Here is an 18582-nt window from a genome sequence, read left to right as displayed (position 1 = left end):
ATGGAAGTTTCTCTATTATGGAAAGATGGGCACTGTGGCAAAAGAACTTCCTCCTAATATTATCTAGCTTTTTGTTCTCTTAACCGTTTGGGCTTTGCCATTAAGCCAAACCAGAGGTTGGCTTTCTTCCTTGGGGAGGAGATAGCAGTCTGTTAGGACAAGTTCTCCCCCACCTTCATGTGGCCCCCACTCTGAAAACCACAGGAGGATAGTTAAATTTTATGCTAAGAAAACTCTGAAATGGGTCAAGCTAGGCCATATTAACTTAATTCCAAAGCCTTACTGTAAGCAAGGCCAAAAAATATAATCCCTACTATTTCCTATTTCATTTGCTAGGTTAGACTATTAACCTGTTATGTTGTCTAATCTAGTACACTAAAAATTATGTAATGAAATAAAATATCAGGAGAAAGACACTAAAATTGTACATTATCAGAAGATACTTCAAATTTGGATATTAACCTGTTTTATTATCAAATTTCCAGGAAAGAAATAAAGTTGGCAGATTAACTCTTCATCCCTTTGTAAATTAAACCCCATAGAAAATCCAGACTCCTTTACTTAAAGTTCACAGAAATTAAAATGCAAAACTCATTGTTCTCCAATTACTTATTCTACTCAGTCTCAGCTAGCAGTGTTCTTAGACAGGTGCCTGGGTAGAATCAGAGTTCTTCCATCAGGTATAGCTTGAGCTGTTTTCACTGGAAATTTTATTTAGTATCCTAAATTTGAATTGATTCAGTCAAAATTTCTCATGTCTCTTACTTTCAAACAATCCAAAATGTAATAGGATACTTAATACTAAATTAGTGAATTATTAAAAATATTAAATTAATATTAATTTAATCAAGCCAAAGCATTAAAATAAAATCATCAACTCCAAGGCCATAGAGCTACCCAAACAAATGGTGTTATCAGAACACAGTGTAGTACTTGGTGAGATATGTCAGAACCACATAGCTGTTTCTAAACATCATAGCAGAAACTCAGTGTCAAGAGTAGAGAAAGAAGAGAAAATCTTTACAGGGTTTGCTTCTCTGGCTTACTAATTGCTTTATGACAGTTATCTGCTTTATGCCAGTTATCTATGATTTGTAAACATAGTCTCATTGAGAGAAATGTTTCCCATGAAGAGGTTAATTATGGTATTGTGTTTAAAATGTGGCAGGTAGAGGTGGAACTCAACTACATAAATTGTTTCCTCTTTCAGGGAAGGACACTTGAGATCTTCCTGCCTTGTTACAAAATTTAGAAATTTACAGGTTGGCAGTCTCATTTTCAGGTTACTAACTATGGTATTGTTGACGAAAAAAATTGATCAGCAGTCGATCTAAGAAAGAAATGGAGAATTTTACTTGAGCCAACCTGAGGATTATAAACTGGGAGACAGTCTTTCAGAAAGCTCTGAGGTCAAAGCACAGTTACACAAGTTTTTGAGACAATGGGGTACACGTCAAATGATGTATTACTGACAGTTTACACAATCAGATCTACAGGTGCAAAGCGAGTTGTGGGTCATGGGTCATCGCAGCTCCTTATAAGAATAAGAAGGAAGGTTATCTCCTAAGGAATTGTGACCCTTTATTGTTTAAGAAGGAATGTAACTTCCTAAGGAGGTCTGGTTAATGCAGATGCACAACACACACTAAGGGGGAGGGTGGAGGCCCAAATGGGCAGAGAAAAATTTTATGTTTAAATTTTTCTTGTCTTGCCATAAAATATGAATTTTATTTCATCAGTCTAATGAGCTTATTGGTTTTGATTTTACATGAGCATAATCAAAATTTATTAATTTTCATTTCCCCTTTGAGCCCCCTTTTCTTGTGGCACCCAAAGGCTTATTTGAATATAGGCTCTGTTTAGTGACATAATTTCCTATACTCTCTTGTGCGTGTTCATTTTCAGCCCTTGCACAATGACTCCTGCCACTGTATAAATGCTATGGAATTGACTAGGTCTATGAAAACTGCCTCTTGGTCAAGATTTCCCCTTTGTTTTAATTGGAGAATTCTCTTTAGCAAATTTCAGAATTTTAGAAACTGCTTCTAATATTCTGAGGGATATTGGTCATTTATTCTACGTGGGGTTTGTGGAACTTCTGGAATCTGAGAAGTCAATGTCTTCTACCAGTTTTAGAAAATTCTTGGTCTTTTTCTACTGGAACATTTCTTCTAGCCCTTACTCTTTCTCTTCTTTTTCAAGGACTGTAATTACACATATATTATACTTTTTTACTGTATTCCACGTGTCTTTGATGCTGTGCTCTTTTTTTCTGTCCCTCATTTTGGAATCACCTATTGACCTATCTTCCACTTCACTGATTCTGACTTCTGCTGCATTCAGACTGCTGTTACACACACCCAATGGGTTCTTATTTGCATTTATTGTATTTTTCATATTTAGAATGTCCATCTGATTTTTTATAGATGCCAACTCTATATTGAAGTAAATTATCCATCTTTTCATCTTTGCCCATCTTTTCCTCTATTTTCTTAAACCTACTAGTCACAGTTAATTTAAAGTCCTGTTAGTTAACTTTTAGTGTTTAGTCATTTGAATTTCATTTTTACCATGCCTTATAATTTTATATTGGATCCTATACATTGTGGATGAAAAAATTGTAGAGGCTCTGGATAATGTTATCTAACTTCCGAAGAGTTAAGTTTTGTTCTGGTAGGCAGAAGGAATACTAGTGGATCACTTTGATCCTATAAAGACTGGGTCTTAAGCTTTGTTAGATCTATTCTGTTTCATTACTGTACTTACTCTAAGGGTATGGCCTTTTTAGGGGTCTCAACTGAAAGCTCTGGCTGTCTTTCTACCTTGGAGAGGCTTGAAGTCCAAATTGTGTTGGATGCTGAAATCTCTACTTAGCTCATTACCCTCCAAACTGCTGTTTCCTGGTATGCTTTTTGGCATCTTGTTTTGCATATTCTGGGTTTAGAAAGTGGGCACTATCTTGAGGGGAATTTGTACTGAGATTATTGAGCTACTACTTCTCTGCCATTCTCCCCTCCCTGGGAGTCCTCCTTCAAGTCTCAGGCACTTTGGCAGCTCTGAACTTTGACATTTGAGTCTTCAGCCCAGTAATACTGCATCTTTTACTTGGCTTTTATTCTCTGGCACCTGATTTGGAAAATTCCCTCAGGAGAAAAATCCCAGGGTGAATATGGAGTTCATTTCATGTGCTTCTCTTCTCAAGAATCATAGATTCAAGTCCTGTCTGCTTAGGTTACTCATCAGTGCCTTCAAAGAGTTGTTTTTATATTTTTCTATATTTATATATGTAATACTTACATATTTATAAATATTTATATATTCTATTCAATCCCACTCCCCCCACCCAAGGGGGGGAAGAGTCAGTCTGATACATGCTCCTCCATCTTAACTGGAACTGGAAGTTTCAGCACTTCTTAGCTTTTGAGTTTGCAGTAACTTCACTGAACTGTTTATCTACCTCAACTAATGAAGATGGCATATTCATTTTAAATTTGGGAACCCCATTTGTTTCAATTTGTGTATTAGATAAAATCTACCACTAGACTATGGGCAAAGCCAAAGTCTGAGTCTGCTAGGAGAGCAGCTTCAACTAATAGGATTAGAAGCCTGATTTCAGAGAATTAGATGGCAAAGAATGTATGTAAAGTCAGGAAGTATAGGCATCAAATGCATACAGTGTATATAAGCAAACTGGTTATGAAGGGAAGTGAGAGATATGATGGTGGTTAGAGGGGGAAGGCTTTGTTTTAGGGATGAGGAAACTTGAGCATGTTTATAGCCTGGGCATGGAGCTAATGGAGAAAGGGAGGCCAAAGATATTAAGAAAACAAAAGATAATTAAGAATTCCCTAGTAGAGATGAGAGTGATAGAGTAAGTTGCTTCAGTAAGATTGATTGGGGGAAAAAGAGAGGTAAAGATATAGATTAAGTTAGGAGGTTTGAAAGAAAGAATGAGATACCTGGTAGTGTCATTTTCTGGAAGCAGTTGGAATCATGATGGGAGAGACTACTTAAAGATAAAGAAATAGTAAAGAAGCAGAATGAAAGACTGGATGAGTTTCACGAGTGAGATACGTCTCTGATGACTCCCAGTTTTGAGGCTTAGGCAACTCAGTGGATGGTAGTTGTTGGGGTTAATAAAACAGAACTGAAGAGCAGATTTGGGAGGAAAAAATGAGTTAAGAAGAGTTCAGCTTTATTCACACTGAGTTAATCAATAATAGTGACTATTGCCTATGAACCTTGGGATCCACAGTACCCACTACAAAGATAAATCTTCTCCCTTGCAGGTCTTGCAGGTCACAATGGGGTTACCTCCCTATAAACCCATTGTAAGTTGAAAATATCTTATGTCAAAATGCATTTTATATACCTAACCTACCAAACATCACAGCTTAGCCTAGCCTACCTTAAATGTGCTCAAAACACTTACATTAGCCTACAGTTAGGCAGAATCATCTAACACAAAGCCTATTTTATAATAAAAAAGTGTTGAATATCTCATGTAATTTATTGAATACTATACAGAAAGTGAAAAACAGACTGGTTGTATGGGTACAGAATGGTTATTAATGTATCTGACTGGGAGCCCAGCATCACCAGGGAGTATTACCCCATATCTCTAGCCCAGGAAAAGATCAAAATTCAAAGCTCTAAATCTGGTTTCTACTGAATGCATATCGCTTTCACACCATGGTAAAGTCGAAAAATTAAGTGGAACCAGTGAGCGGGGCCTTCTGTATAGAATAGTGCAGCAAGAGCATCCTGCTTTGCTGGAGACTCAGCTTCCATTCTTAGAGGACACTTGAATATAAGAAAAGGATTTTCAGAACAAACATTTAGTGGACGATTTATTTGACCTATGAACTTTTTTTTAACCATGAAAACTCCCTCTGACTTGATGGTGGATACCAAGCTATATATACTTTACTATGAGTTCTTCATGAAAAATGACAATCAGAAAGTCTCAACAGAAAGGAAAATTGAAGTTGTTTAGGAGAAAGGTTTTTACAATAACTAAAGGAAAAATTGAAAGGAAAAGATTTTAAATGAGGGGATAAGAAGGGAAGAGAGGGAAAGGAGGCTAGACAACAACCTGGAGAAGTAGCGATTCTGAGGAGAATAATATAAAATATAAGAGGATGACTGATTTGGAGGGTGGAGGACAAAAACCAGGAAAATATGGAGAGAGGGAATGAGAAAAGGAGAAACTTTTTGAGGTTGGAAATTGAGGACGGTGACAATGAAGCAGACAGGAAGAAAAAAAGAAAGCAGGTCTGGGAATGAAAAGCTCTCCAGGTTGAGGTGGTGGGTGGAGAGGAAAGGGGGAGATGACAGAGGGTTAAGAGGCAGCGGCGGGCGTTTGTGCGAGAGGGACCGAAGCAATCTGGGCGGAGCAGGTGGCCGAGGCAGCCGCGGAGGAGGCCTGGTCTTTCCAGGTCTCAACCACGACAGTGGCAACTGGAGTGGATGGTCATCCACGCCCAGAGGATGCGCCCTGGCAGTGCGGGAAGACCTTAGGGAAACCAAGCAAGGACGGTAACTAGGATTGGGCTGGCCAGGCCCGTGAAATTCATGAAGAGGACTGACAGCGGGTCCTGCTGCCGCCGCCGCTGCGACTGCGGCGGCTGGTGCTGCCGCGCGTCCAGCCGGGCGCGCCACGCGCCCTACTGGTCCAGGGACGCGGCGCGAGCCCCACAGTCCTCACGGCAGTCTCCCGGCCGGGAACGACGGCATCCCGAGCCGTCCGGGAGCTGGGCAGCAGCGGCCGAGGAGGAAGAGGCAGCCGCGGCAGCCGCACCCTGGATGAGGTGAGAGCGACGCGGGAGCCCCGGAGGCTGCAGAACGCACCGGGAGTGGCAGCGCCCTTTGCGCTGGTTAGGAGAACTGCTTTCGGGGCTGGGACCCGCGGGCTGCAGCCCCGAGCGCTTGGGAGGGGTTGGCACAGAGTGACATTAGCTTGGAGCAAGTTGGAGGGCACGGCTGGGAACAGGGGGGTGATGGGGCTGGTGGCGGGGACGGGTCGGGGAGAGACAGTAGGGAGTTGCCTAGAAATACAGATGTGGTGCTGGATTGTACCGGACTAAAGCTTAGGAAACCCAGTCTCTACCCCAACGTCTTTGCTTAACGTGTAGTCAACGGCTTTGTTGGTGGAGGTGAGATGGAAGGCCATGCCGGTTGGGTCGAGTCAAAGGAGAGACGAACACATGATTCAGAAGGCCATGCCAGGTTGGAAGCGCTAAGAATGGTAAAAAAGATAAAGGACCAGGAAATGTGTGTGGGTGTACAGTTGAAAGAGTACCCACTGCCTTATCCTTTTTTCCTTCCCAATCTTAGATACAGACAGCAGGGTGGGGGTTGGTTCTTTCCTAGGCTACCTCTCTTCTCCTGCAGAGCTGGAGCCTTGCCTGTTGGCTGGATGACGCCGAGCAGGATGAGCCCCACCTAAACCCAGTCACTTCCGCTGCTCTGGCTTGGAAGACCAGACACATTAGGCCCAAATTTTCTTCATGTAGCAGCAGCAGGATGAAAGTCTGCCATACATACTATTTCTTTGGTGAAGAGACAGATTGTGCTGCTGGCTTTTTGAAATAAACATTTCCTTGTCAGAGCATCTTTAGCTTATTCTTTTATGCGAAACTAGCACTCATAAATCAAACTACAAGGCAATAGTGGTTTCAGTATCTAAGCTGCCATTAACTAACTGGGATCTGAAAAAAGTGCCTTCATTTCTCTAGGCCTATGCATAAAATCAGGATTTTTTCCTATGCATAAAATCAGGATTTGTGTCTTCTGAGTATTAATTACAGAACCAAATATTAATGGGATCTGTATTTTGTGTTCAAGACTATGTTTTATTTGTGAATGAGGAAACTTAATTTATTCACAGACAACTGTATTTATTCATCACACTGTCCACTGTTTATTTGAGAAAACTGAGACTATTCAGTTAACAGTACTTAAAGGAATCACATTTCTATTAAGAAACTCAGGATAAATTATTGCTTTTAAGAAAGAATGAAGCAAGAAGTATTCATTATTTGATTTTTTATAAAGTGGAATTTTAGCCCAAACATATGTACTTTTTTAAACATGTGTATCTATGGTGTGTTGAATATTTTTCACAGATTACTTTGGAATTATTTTTAAAGCCTGAAACAAAAAAAATTAATCTGAATATATATTTATAATTTAAAGTTTCTTAACTACTTTATATATACTGGGGTGAACTCTTTTCATCAAAAGAAGCATTACCATTGCAAAATTTTAAATGTGTCATGACTCCTTATCCTAAAGATGTGATTTTTCCTACTGTCTTTGGTAACAAAAAGTTTGTAGTGTTAGAATTAGTTATCTAAATTGTGGTTTAATTGTTAAAATAGAAGGTATATGCTTTCATTATTTCCTTAATAGTTATTCATCTGACATATCTCTACATTCACCTTAGTTGATGTGATGAGGCTTGAAATGCTTTTAAACATTTCAGGAATACTCAAATGAAACAGTGTCAGAAACTTCACTGAGGTTGGTGCTACTCTGACCCTCATTTAAAAATCAGTTCTCTAGGAATGTGCAACATACTTTTAAAAACATACCTGTCTTGGACTTCCCTGGTGGCGCAGTGGTTAAGAATCCCCCTGCCAATGCACGGGACTTGGGTTCAAGCCCTGGTCCGGGAAGATCCCACATGCCGCGGAGCAACTGAGCCCGTGTGCCACAAATACTGAGCCTGCGCTCTAGGGCCCGCGTGCTGCAACTACTGAAGCCCACCCACCTAGAGCCGGTGCTCCGCAACAAACAGAAGCCACCGCAATGAGAAGCCCGTGCACTGCAACAGAGTAGCCTGCACTAGCCGCAACTAGAGAAAGCCCACACGCAGCAACGAAGACCCAAAGCAGCCAAAAAATAAAATAAAAAAAAAAACCCCAAACCAAGCAAACAAACAAAAAAAAAACTACTCCATATTAAAAAAAAAACAAAAAACCTGTCTTAGCTATAGTACTAGAGGTTTATGAGTATTAGAGGCTTGCACTTGGGAAGGAGTGTCTTTGGTATCCAATTTTCTAACTCCCAATCAACTAAAAATGGAAGTAAGCAGCTCATTTTAATTCAGTGTTTTTTGTTTTTTTTTTTAAATCAAGCAATGATGGTGGAGGCCAGTACAAATCTGGATGCAAAACTACCCTCAGGTAGTTGAGAATCTATAGTTCTAAACTCTGCTCACCTAACTACAGTATGGAAAAAGGGCTATAACAGTAAAATGGACTGTGGAAATAAAAAATAAGTAAATACAAGACTACTATATAAACCTAGAATGGCAAATTACTAATTTATAATGAGGAGTCATCTTAGGGAACTAGACCCTCTTTTTTTATTTAAGTGAGGTCTCTTGGCATACTTGCCATATTTGGAAGCCAAATTATAATAAAAAGGTTGTTTGTGAAACTTGAATTTAGAATAAGGAGAATTAATAAGTGAATTCTAAATTTTTTTTAAAAAAGTAATAGCTTCAAACAGAGTATCAAAGGATACAGATGGGTTCTTTCTTCCCTGGATGGTGAGTGGCATTAATGATCAACCTCTCTTCTCATGCGCACCTTCTTTTTTTCGCTGACATGTTATTTCTTCAGGTAGTGGTCTGTTTGGCTTGGGAATCTTTATGTCTGTTTCAAGTGTCTGCATATTTCTTCTCTGAACCAGTTTGTCTTCATTGTAAAGTTTAAATTCCAAATGGCAAGCTTACTTTCCTTAGGCAAAATTCATGATGGGGGTATAGGGAAGTGGGGCTGGGGGACCTTGTTATAGCCCCTTCATGCTGGTAATATGAACCACGTGGTTATTGGTAACTGGTTATGGCACTAAGAGGCAGAGGATCAGAGAGGGCTTCACAAACACAGGAGATGAACTTTTTCTGGCCTAACAAGATAATGAAGCCAGGGTTGGATGGGAAGTAAATTTTATTTTCTTTTTCTTTTTATTTTTTAACATCTTTATTGGAGTATAATTGCTTTACAATGGCGAGTTAGCTTCTGCTGTATAACAAAGTGAATCAGCTATACATATACATACATCCCTATATCTCCTCCCTCTTGTGTCTCCCTCCCACCCTCCCTATCCCACCCCTCTAGGTGGTCACAAAGCACCGAGCTGATCTCACTGTGCTATGCGGCTGCTTCCCACTAGCTATCCATTTTACATTTGGTAGTGTATATATGTCCATGCTACTCTCTCAGGAAGTAAATTTTAGCAGAGGGATATAAGCAAAATGTATGGCCCTGAGAAAATGCCTTATTGAAGTGAGATGCATGCTGTGATAGAACTTTTCTATGAGGATTTAATTCAAAGGTTTTCCTCTTTCAAGTATACAACTATTTAAAAAGAGGAATTAAGTGAGTTGCCAGATTATGGCAATGTGCCTCAATGGGCACTTGTGAAGCCTAGCAGATTGCACATTCTAGGTGGATAGCCTGGAACCAGCAGGCAACTATTGGAGGTTGGGGGTGGTGGGAAATCATGTCAAAGAAGGATCAGTATACTTCTAACATCAAACTTCAAGCATTGTGTCTCTTTAGCCATCTCTCTTTTTGTTATTTTCTTTTTTTTACTGCTTTATTGAGATGTAATTGACATACAGTAAACTGGGCAAATTTAAAATGTACAATTTGAAAAGTCTCAATATGTGTATCAATACATACCTGTGAAATCATCACATATCCATCATCCTATAAAGTTTCCTTCTGCCCTTTTATAGTCCCTCCCTTCTGTCTCGTCTTGCCCCAGTAACACACAAGCAACCACTGGTTCTTTTGTCACTATATGATAGTTTGCTTTTTCTAGAATTTTATATAAATGGGATTATACAGCATGAACTCTGTTTTTGCCTGGCTTCTTTCACTCAGCTTAGTTATTTTAAGATTTATCCATACTGTTGTGGGTATCAATAGTTCATTTTCTTTCATTGCTGAGTAGTATTCCATTGTATGGATATACCACAATTAGTTTATTCATTCACCAGCTGTTGGGTTGTTTCCAGTTTTATGGCTATTACAGATAAAGCTGCTGTGAATATTCATGTACAAGTCTTTGTGTGTACATATGCTTTCATTTCTCTTGGGTGAATTTCTAGGAGCAGAACAGTAGGCATATGTTTAACTTCTTAGAAAATTGCCAAAATCTTTGTCAAAGGGATTTTACCTTTTACATTCCCAGCAGAGATGTATGAAGGTCCCTATTTCTCCACATCCTTGCTGACATTTGTTACTGTCTTTTATTATGATAGCCATTCTAGTGAGTGTGAAATGGTATCTTATTATGATTTTTTTTTTTTTTTTTTTGCGGTACACGGGCCTCTCACTGTTGTGGCCTCTCCCATTGCAGAGCACAGGCTCCGGACACTCAGGCTCAGCGGCCATGGCTCATGTTGTGGCCTATCCGGTTGCGGAGCACAGGCTCCGGACGCACAGGCTCAGCGGCCATGGCTCACGGGCGTAGCCACTCCGCAGCCTGTGGGATCTTCCCGGACCGGGGCACGAACCCGTGTCCCCTGCATCGGCAGATGAACTCTCAACCACTGCGCCACCAGGGAAGCCCACTTATTATGATTTTGATTTGCAATTCCCATTGACTACTGATATTGAACATCTTTTCATGTGCTTTATTACCATCTGTATATTTTTGGTGAAGTGTTTGTTGAAATTTTTTGCCCATTTTTTGTGGAGTTTTTTGCTTTTTTATTGTTAAATCTGAGAGTTCTTTATTCTAAATACAAGTTTTTATTATATATGTACTTTGTAACTCTTTTCTCCCTATCTATAGTTTGTCTTTTTATTTTAGTAACAGTATCTTTTGAAGGCCAGAAGTTTTTAAAATTTTGCTAAAGTAAGTCCAAACTATCAAATTTTTTTTAAAGGATTTTGCTTTTAATGTTACATTTAAGACACCATTACTTAACCCAAGGTCACAAAAATATTTTCCTATGTTTTCTTCTAGAAGTTTTATAGTTTCATGTTTTACATTTAGGTCTATGATCCATTTTGAGTTAACTTTTGTATCTAGTACAAGGTATTGATCAAGGCTCTTTTTTTTGCATGTAGTGTTGTTCCAACACTGTTTGTTGAGAAATCTTTCCTTTCTCCATTTAATTGCCTTAGCACTTTTATTGAAATCAATTGACCATATATATGTGAGTCTATGTCTGAATTTTCTATTCTGTTCCATTGATCTATTTGTCTATCTTTAGACCAATATCATACTATCTTGATTACTATAGCGTTGTAAATCTTGAAATAATGTAGTGCAAATCCTCCAATTTCATTCCTCTTATTCAAAATTGTTTGGACTATACTAGGTTCTTTGCATTTCCATATACATTTTAGAATCCACTGGTCAACACAGACAAAAGGCCTGCTGGGAATTTGAATGGGATTGTATTGAAGTCTATATATTAATTTGGAGAGAATTGATATTTTAACAATATTGAGTCTTCTGATCCATAAACATGGTATATCTCTTCATTTATTTAGGTCAGTGGTTCTCAACTGGGGACAATTATGCCTCACAAAGGACATTTGACAGTATCTGGACACATTTTTGATTATCCTAACTCACAGCAAGGGTGATACTGGCATTTAGTAAATAGAAGTCAGGAATACTGTTTAATAATCTACAATACATAGAACAGTTCTAACAATGAAGAACCATCCAGCCCAAAACATCAATAGTGAGTGAGGTTGAGAAACCCTCATTTAGTTCTCCTTTACTTTTTCTCAACACTGTTTTATGGTTTTTAGCATATAGAACTTACATATCTTACGAGACACATGCTTAAATTCTTAATATCTTTAATTCTATTATAAATGATAACGTCTTTAAAATTTCAATTTCTGATTGTTCATTGCTAGTTTTTACTGTTTTTTGTATACTCATATCCTGTAGCTTTGCTAAATTCACTATTTGGTTCTAGTAGATTTTTGTAGATTCCATAGAATTTTCTACATAATAATTATGTCATCCACACAAAGAGAGGAAGATGGAGGGAAGGAGGAAGAGACAGAGAGAGACAGAGAGACAGTTTTACTTCTTTCTTTCCAATCTCTATGTCTTTATTTATTTATTTTGCCTTATTGCACTAGTTAGCACCTCTAGTACAAAGTTGAATTGAAATAGTAAAAGCAAACATACTTTGCCTTGTTACTGATCTTAAGAGGAAGGCATTCATTCTTTTACCATTAAGTTTATACCTGTAGGTTTTTCATAGGTACTTTTCATCAGATTGAGGAAGTTCTCTTCCGTTCATAATTTTCTGTGAGTTTTCGTTAGTAATGGATGTTTGATTTTACCTCTGATGAGATGCCTATATCATTTTTCTTTTTTATTCTATTAATATGGTAAATTACATTGATTGACTTAAGAATATTAAAATCAACATTGAGTTCCTGGAGTAAATCCCACTTAGTCATGATATACTGTCCTTTCTATACTGTTGGATTAGAGCTGCTGAAATTTTGTTAAGAATTTTTGCATCTATGTTCAGGAGGGATATTGGTTTTCATTCTTCACTTGTAATGTCTTTGTCTGTATTTGGTATAAGGGTAATGTTTTCCTCATAAAATGAGTTGGGAAATATTCCCTCTTCTTCAATTTTTGGGGGAGAGTTTGTGTAGAATTGGCACTATTTCTTCCTTAAATGTTTGTCATCAAGGTTCATCCATGTTGTAGCATGTGTCAGCATTCTGTTCTTTTTTAAAGGCTGAATAATATACCATTATATGTATATATCACATTCTATTTATCCATTAATTCACTGATGGACGTTTGGGTTGTTGCTGCCTTTTGGCTATTGTGAATCTTCTATGAACACTGGTGTACAAATACCTGCTTTCAATTCTTTTGAGTATTTACCCAGAAGTGGAATTGCTGAATTATGTGGCAATTCTATGTGGAACTCCCATACTATTTCCTACAGTGACTGCACCATTTTACATTACCAATAGTGCACAAAGGTTCTGATTTCTTCACATCCTCACCAACGCTTGTTATTTTCTGTTTTGGGGGGCTTTTTTGTTTCAGTAATAGCCATCTTCATGAGTGTGAAGTGGAATCTCATGGTGGTTTTGATTTTCATTTTCCGAATAATATTTTCTAACGTCTCACATTTACTCACATATTTCCCATTTCCAGTTTTCTTTATTAGTTTGCTTAGATCTAGATTTCAATCTTGTATCATTCCCCTTCTGCTTGAAAGAATTTCTTTAACATTTCTTATTCTTATTGTGCAGATAAACTGTTGGGGAATCCTTTCAGATTTTGTGTGTCTGACAAAGTGTTTTTTCCACCTTCATGTTTAAAAGATATTTTTGCTAGTTATCAGGACTGACTACATAATTTGTGGGGCCCAAAGCAAAATGAAAATGTAGAGCCCTCTGTTCAGAATTATTAAGAATTTCAAGCCATCAACAGCAGAATATTAGGGGAATTCCCGGGTGGTCCAGTGGTTAGGACTCAGCGCTTTTACTGCCAGGGCCTGCGTTCAATCCCTGGTTGGAGAGCTAAGATCCAGAAAAAAACCAAAAAACAAAAAACAGAATATTAAACCAAACACAGTCTTTTTGAGTGTAGTACTGTGTGACTGTACAAGTTGCACACGCAAGAAGTCTACTCTGCTAGTTATAGAATTCTAGGTAACATTTTTTTTCAGTCCTTTAAGGATGTTGTTATGCTATCTTTTAACTTGCAATTTTTCTGATGAGAATTCTGCTCTTCTTATCTTTTTTTCCTCTGTACATAATGGAGGTTTTTTCCTCCTGAATGTTTTAAATTTTTTCTCCTTTATCACTGATCTTAAGCAATTTGATTACAATGTACCTTGGTGTAGTTATTTTCATGTTTCTGTGCTTTGGCTTTATGGAGCTTATAGTTTTCATTAAAACTGGACAATTTTCAGCCATTATTTCTTTGAAAAATTTTTGTCACTCCTTCTAAATTTTTTCCTTTGGAAACTCTAGTTACACATGTATTAGACTACTTGAATTTTTCCCACAGATCACTGATGCTTTGTTCTTTTTTTTAAGTCTTTTTTCTCTTTGTTTTATTTTGGATTATTTTTATTCGTATGTCTTCAAGTCACTAATCTTTTCTTCTGCAGTGTCTAAATTGCTCTTAATCCCATGCAGTGTATTTTTCATCTCAGATACTATCTTTTTCATCTCTAGAAGTTTGATTTGTGTCTTTTAAAAAAATAACTTCCATGTATTTTACTTAACTTGGTCAATCTTTATTCTACCTTCTTGAATATATGGAATGTTATAAAAATGGTTTTAATTCTAACATCCATGTCAGTTCCTAGTATGTTTCTAGTGATTGATGTGATTGATTTTTCTCTTCATTTTGAGTAGTGTTTTCCTGCTTCTTTGTATACCTGGTAATATTTTATCAGATGCCACATATTGAGCATTTTATTGTTGGATTCTAGATAATTTTTTATTTCTGTAATTATTCTTGAACTTTATTCTGGGACATAGTTAAGTTGCTTCGAAATAGTTTGACCCTTTTGAGTCTTGTTTTTAAGGTTTGTTAGGTGGAACCAAAGAAACATTTCATAACTTTCCCCTTTACTGGGCTGATACTGCTTTGAGTACTCTACCCAATATCCCATGAATTATGAAAATTTTTTCTACTTCTGTTGCTGGAAAAACAAACTCTTCTCATCCTGTATGAGCCAAGAAGATTGTCCCTCTGATTCTCTTATGTGGTTCTTACCCCAGCCTTAGTTTCCTCATACAAACATGCTGATCAGTACACAGCTGAATACTCAAGGGGATTGCTTTGCAGATCTCTGGAATTTTCTCTTTTTTTGGTACTCTGCTCTATGAACTCTTGCTACCTTGGCCTTCCCAAGTTCCTAGCTTTATCTCAACCTAGGGAGATAACTAGGCTCTGCCTTGGCTCCCTCTCTTACCACTACCAACTATAAATTCTCTCCAAGAAGTAAACTAGGGCAATTGTGTGCCTCACTTTGTTTCTCTTTTCTCTGGGATCACTATCTGTGTTGCCTAATATCCAGTGTCTGAAAATCTTTCTTTCATATATTTTGTCCAGGTTTTTAGTTATTCCTATCAGCAGTGAGTGGTAATAAATATGGACCCTGTTACTTCATGCTGTTTGGAAGTAAATGTGGCTTTCTAGTTATCTTTTAAATTGCATTTTTAAACCCTGGCTATACATTTGAATTACCTAGGGAGATTTTTAAAAACTTATGTACAGGCTCCACTCCAGACCAATTAAATCATACTCTTTCGGATTGAGGCCCTAGCCTCATGTACAAAAGCACTCATGTACAGCAAGTTTAGAGAACCACAGAATTAAAGAACTGTTGCATTCATAAACAGTTCTGAGAGACTTTTGTGTTCTGTCACTCCAACTAAGACACAAAGGTGGTTAGGATTTTGTTTTTGATAAGCAGTGTGGAGCTAGAAGGTTTTAAAGCAGGGTAGTGATGTACTTAGATCTTTGTTTTAGAACCATAAGGGTGACAACTGTGTGGGAGATGGAGTGAAGTGGGTTGAGTGAAAAGAAGGGATAACTAAGAAGCTGTTACAAGTGGTTTGGGGTCTGAGGTTACAAGAGCCTGAACTTAGACAGTGGTAGTAGGAATGGTGAAGAAGGGATAGATTTGAGAATTTCTTTTTAAAAAAATTTTAATTAATTAATTAATTAATTTTTCATTTTTGGCTGCATTGGGTCTTCGTTGCTGCGCACGGCCTTTCTCTAGTTGCAGTGAGTGGGGGCTAGTCTTCATTGTGGTGCTCGGGCTTCTATTGTTGCAGAGCACAGGCTCTAAGACATGGGCTTCAGTAGTTGTGGCATGTGGGCTCAGTAGTTGCGGCACAATCAGTAATTGCAGTATGCAGGCTCTAGGGCATGCGGGCTTCAGTAGTTGTGGCTTACGGGCTCTAGAGTGGAGGCTCAGTAGTTGTGGCCCACGGGCTCTAGAACGCAGACTCAGTAGTTGTGGCGCACGGGCTTAGTTGCTCCATGGCATGTGGGATCTTCCCGGACCAGGGCTCGAACCCATGTCCCCTGCATTGGCAGGCAGATTCTTAACTACTGCGTCACCAGGAAGCCCCTAGATTTGAGAATTTCTGAGGTAGAATTGATGGCACTTGTTGATCAATGAAGTATGGGAAATGAAGAAGAGGGAGGAAACAAGAATTACTCTTAAATTTCTAGGTCAACTATAGAATGATTACTAATATCATCTACTGAGAGATAATATGGTAGGAGAAGTAGATATCAGGGAAAAGAATTATTTTCATGTGGGACATCCAAATGGAGGTGTCTTGCAGAACTGTATCCTGACCGCTAAATCTTTCTGGGGCATAAAAGAGAGAAAACATTTAAGTGCATATCTTTTGAGTGTGTTGTATGGTTTTGAAAGATGTTCAAAAGATGTATCATTCTGCTTTTATTTGATTTAGGTTAATATTAAAATCTGTCTGCATTTCTTAGGCATACATCAGTTTACATTAAAGTAAAGTAGATGTCTTCTAGAAGACAAGATATCACGTCAGGGATTAGTGCAGACATTTCTTTCTCTTTCTCTTTCTTTTTTTTGGCTTTTTTTTTTGGAGGGGGGAGCATTTACTCATTCCTCCTTTCTCTGGACAATAACTCTACATCTCCTTTGGAGAATTACCCTTTCTTTTGCCATTGCTTTATTAAAGTCTTATGCGATGGTCTATTAAGGTACCCTGCCCTCTTCTAGATAGATGAGGGTAATGAGACCCACACTAGTATAACCTGACTCTCTGCATGAACATCGCATCTTCATGCAGCAACACAAGAGTAGAGAAAATGGTTGGGACCAATTGGTTTCTTCTTGCTACCTGGGTTCTTATTGCTTCCCCTGCTTCTGTCCCTTCTGAACCCTTTTTTTTTAGTTTTCAACTGTTCTGTTGATTCTGTGGGTCTCCCCTTCCGGTATCCTCTTTTTAGAAACTAAATTTAGCCAAATTTAGTTCTGGTGAGGAGACAGACAGTAAACAAGTAAATAAATATACAAATAAAATGATTTCTAATAGTAATAAGGCTTACAAGGAAAATAAAATAGAGTCATTGGTTAGAAAGGAACGGAGGCAGATGATGGGAGAGCCTCAATTGTAAAACCCTTAAGGTAGGAATAAGCTTGGGATGTTTGAGCCACACAAAGAAGACCAAGGCAGCTGGAACATGCTAAACAAAAGGAGAATGGCAAGAGATAAGGGGGATGAGGTGAGCTGGGCTAGGTCACCTGAGACCTTGCAGGCCATAGTAAAAAGTTGATTTTATTCTAAGGACATTGGGAAACCAAGGAAGGGTTTGAAGCAGGAGCATGATATGATTTTCATGATGTGAAAATGTTTTAAAATATCACCCTGCTATTGTAAAACAGACTTTAGGAGTGAAAGAGTGCTTCTAACAGCGGAAGCAGGGAGGCTGCTTTGAAGACTATTCCAGTAAGTAGTACAGATATAAGAAAATGGTGATTTAAATCTTGGTGCCAGCAGTGGGGCTGGTGAGAAGTGAACAGATTCAGAATGAGTTGGAGGTAGAGCCAACAGGATTCATTGGTGTATTGGATGAGGGGAATGAAGTTGAAAAAGGAGGTATCACAGGCCTTTTAAAAGAGAGTAAATTAACTCTAAAATTGCTCTAAAAATTAAGTCTATAAACAGAAAATAATTTTAATGTCAGTTTAAACAGAAAATAATTAGAATGTCAGTTTAAAAAGAAAGAGAGTAATTTTTCCTCACAGTCTCAGGAATTAGTTCAGGGATGGGCACTGACTCAAGTTAGTCCAGACAGGATTCTTCAGGAACCTTCTGAAAGTGGCAACCTTTCTTCTAATGGATGTGAACCTGAAGGAGAATGTAAGCCTGGGCCTGCTGGCAGATAACTGGCTACCTTGCAGACACTGAAAATAAAACCAGCCCAGGAAATAATTGACAGAAGGAGAGACAAAACTCCATTTTTGGAGTCTCTGTATTAAGCCGTATTTGAAACCTCTGGTTGAGGTTTTTGCTTAACCTTAGTTGAAGTTTTATCCCCACTCAGTATGGGAGTGGTGGTGTTTAGGTGAAGGGACAAAAGGATGACAGTCACGCCCATAGAGAAGACCCTGGATAATGTAAAAAATACCTTCACAGAGGGTTGTGTATGTTAACCAGATGGTGGTAGTGTTTATGGTGGGAAGGTGTAACAGGCAGGGAGATGTTTGCCTCAGGACACTGCAACCTCTTCTGCAAGTTACTTGTTCTCTCAGTCTTGTTTGCCAGAACATACTCATAAGTATAGGGGATTTGTACTAGATCTCACAGGAGTTCCAAACAGAGTTCATGATTTAGATTTTTGGTCACTGACATCCATGGCAGCAACATTATCATTGTTATTATTATTACATGTATAATTTACATTATTAATAATATTTATTGAGTACTGGCTACATGCCAGCATTATACATATCTTAAGCAATGTATAAGCATAAGCTCATTTAATCCTCACTACAATTCTGTGAGAAAGATGCTATTATTATCCCTGCTTTTTTAG

The 18582-nt window shown here is 38.2% G+C and overlaps 1 protein-coding gene across 1 annotated transcript in view; it reads left to right on the top strand.

The window, feature by feature from the left end:
* Positions 1–5574: 5574 nt before the first annotated feature.
* Positions 5575–18582, top strand: part of PDE4DIP (phosphodiesterase 4D interacting protein) — a 232836-nt gene continuing 219828 nt past the window's right edge. Inside the window, exon 1 of the mRNA XM_028488945.2 lies at positions 5575–5810. Within this exon, the coding sequence (XP_028344746.1) occupies positions 5575–5810 (236 nt within the window). The remainder of the gene's footprint in view (positions 5811–18582) is intronic.

The sequence above is a fragment of the Physeter macrocephalus genome, chromosome 4 (assembly GCF_002837175.3).
Source record: "Physeter macrocephalus isolate SW-GA chromosome 4, ASM283717v5, whole genome shotgun sequence".
In the NCBI taxonomy this organism is placed as follows: Eukaryota; Metazoa; Chordata; class Mammalia; order Artiodactyla; family Physeteridae; genus Physeter; species Physeter macrocephalus.
Note: the sequence above shows the minus strand (reverse complement) of the source record. Positions and strands in the feature narration are given on the sequence as shown.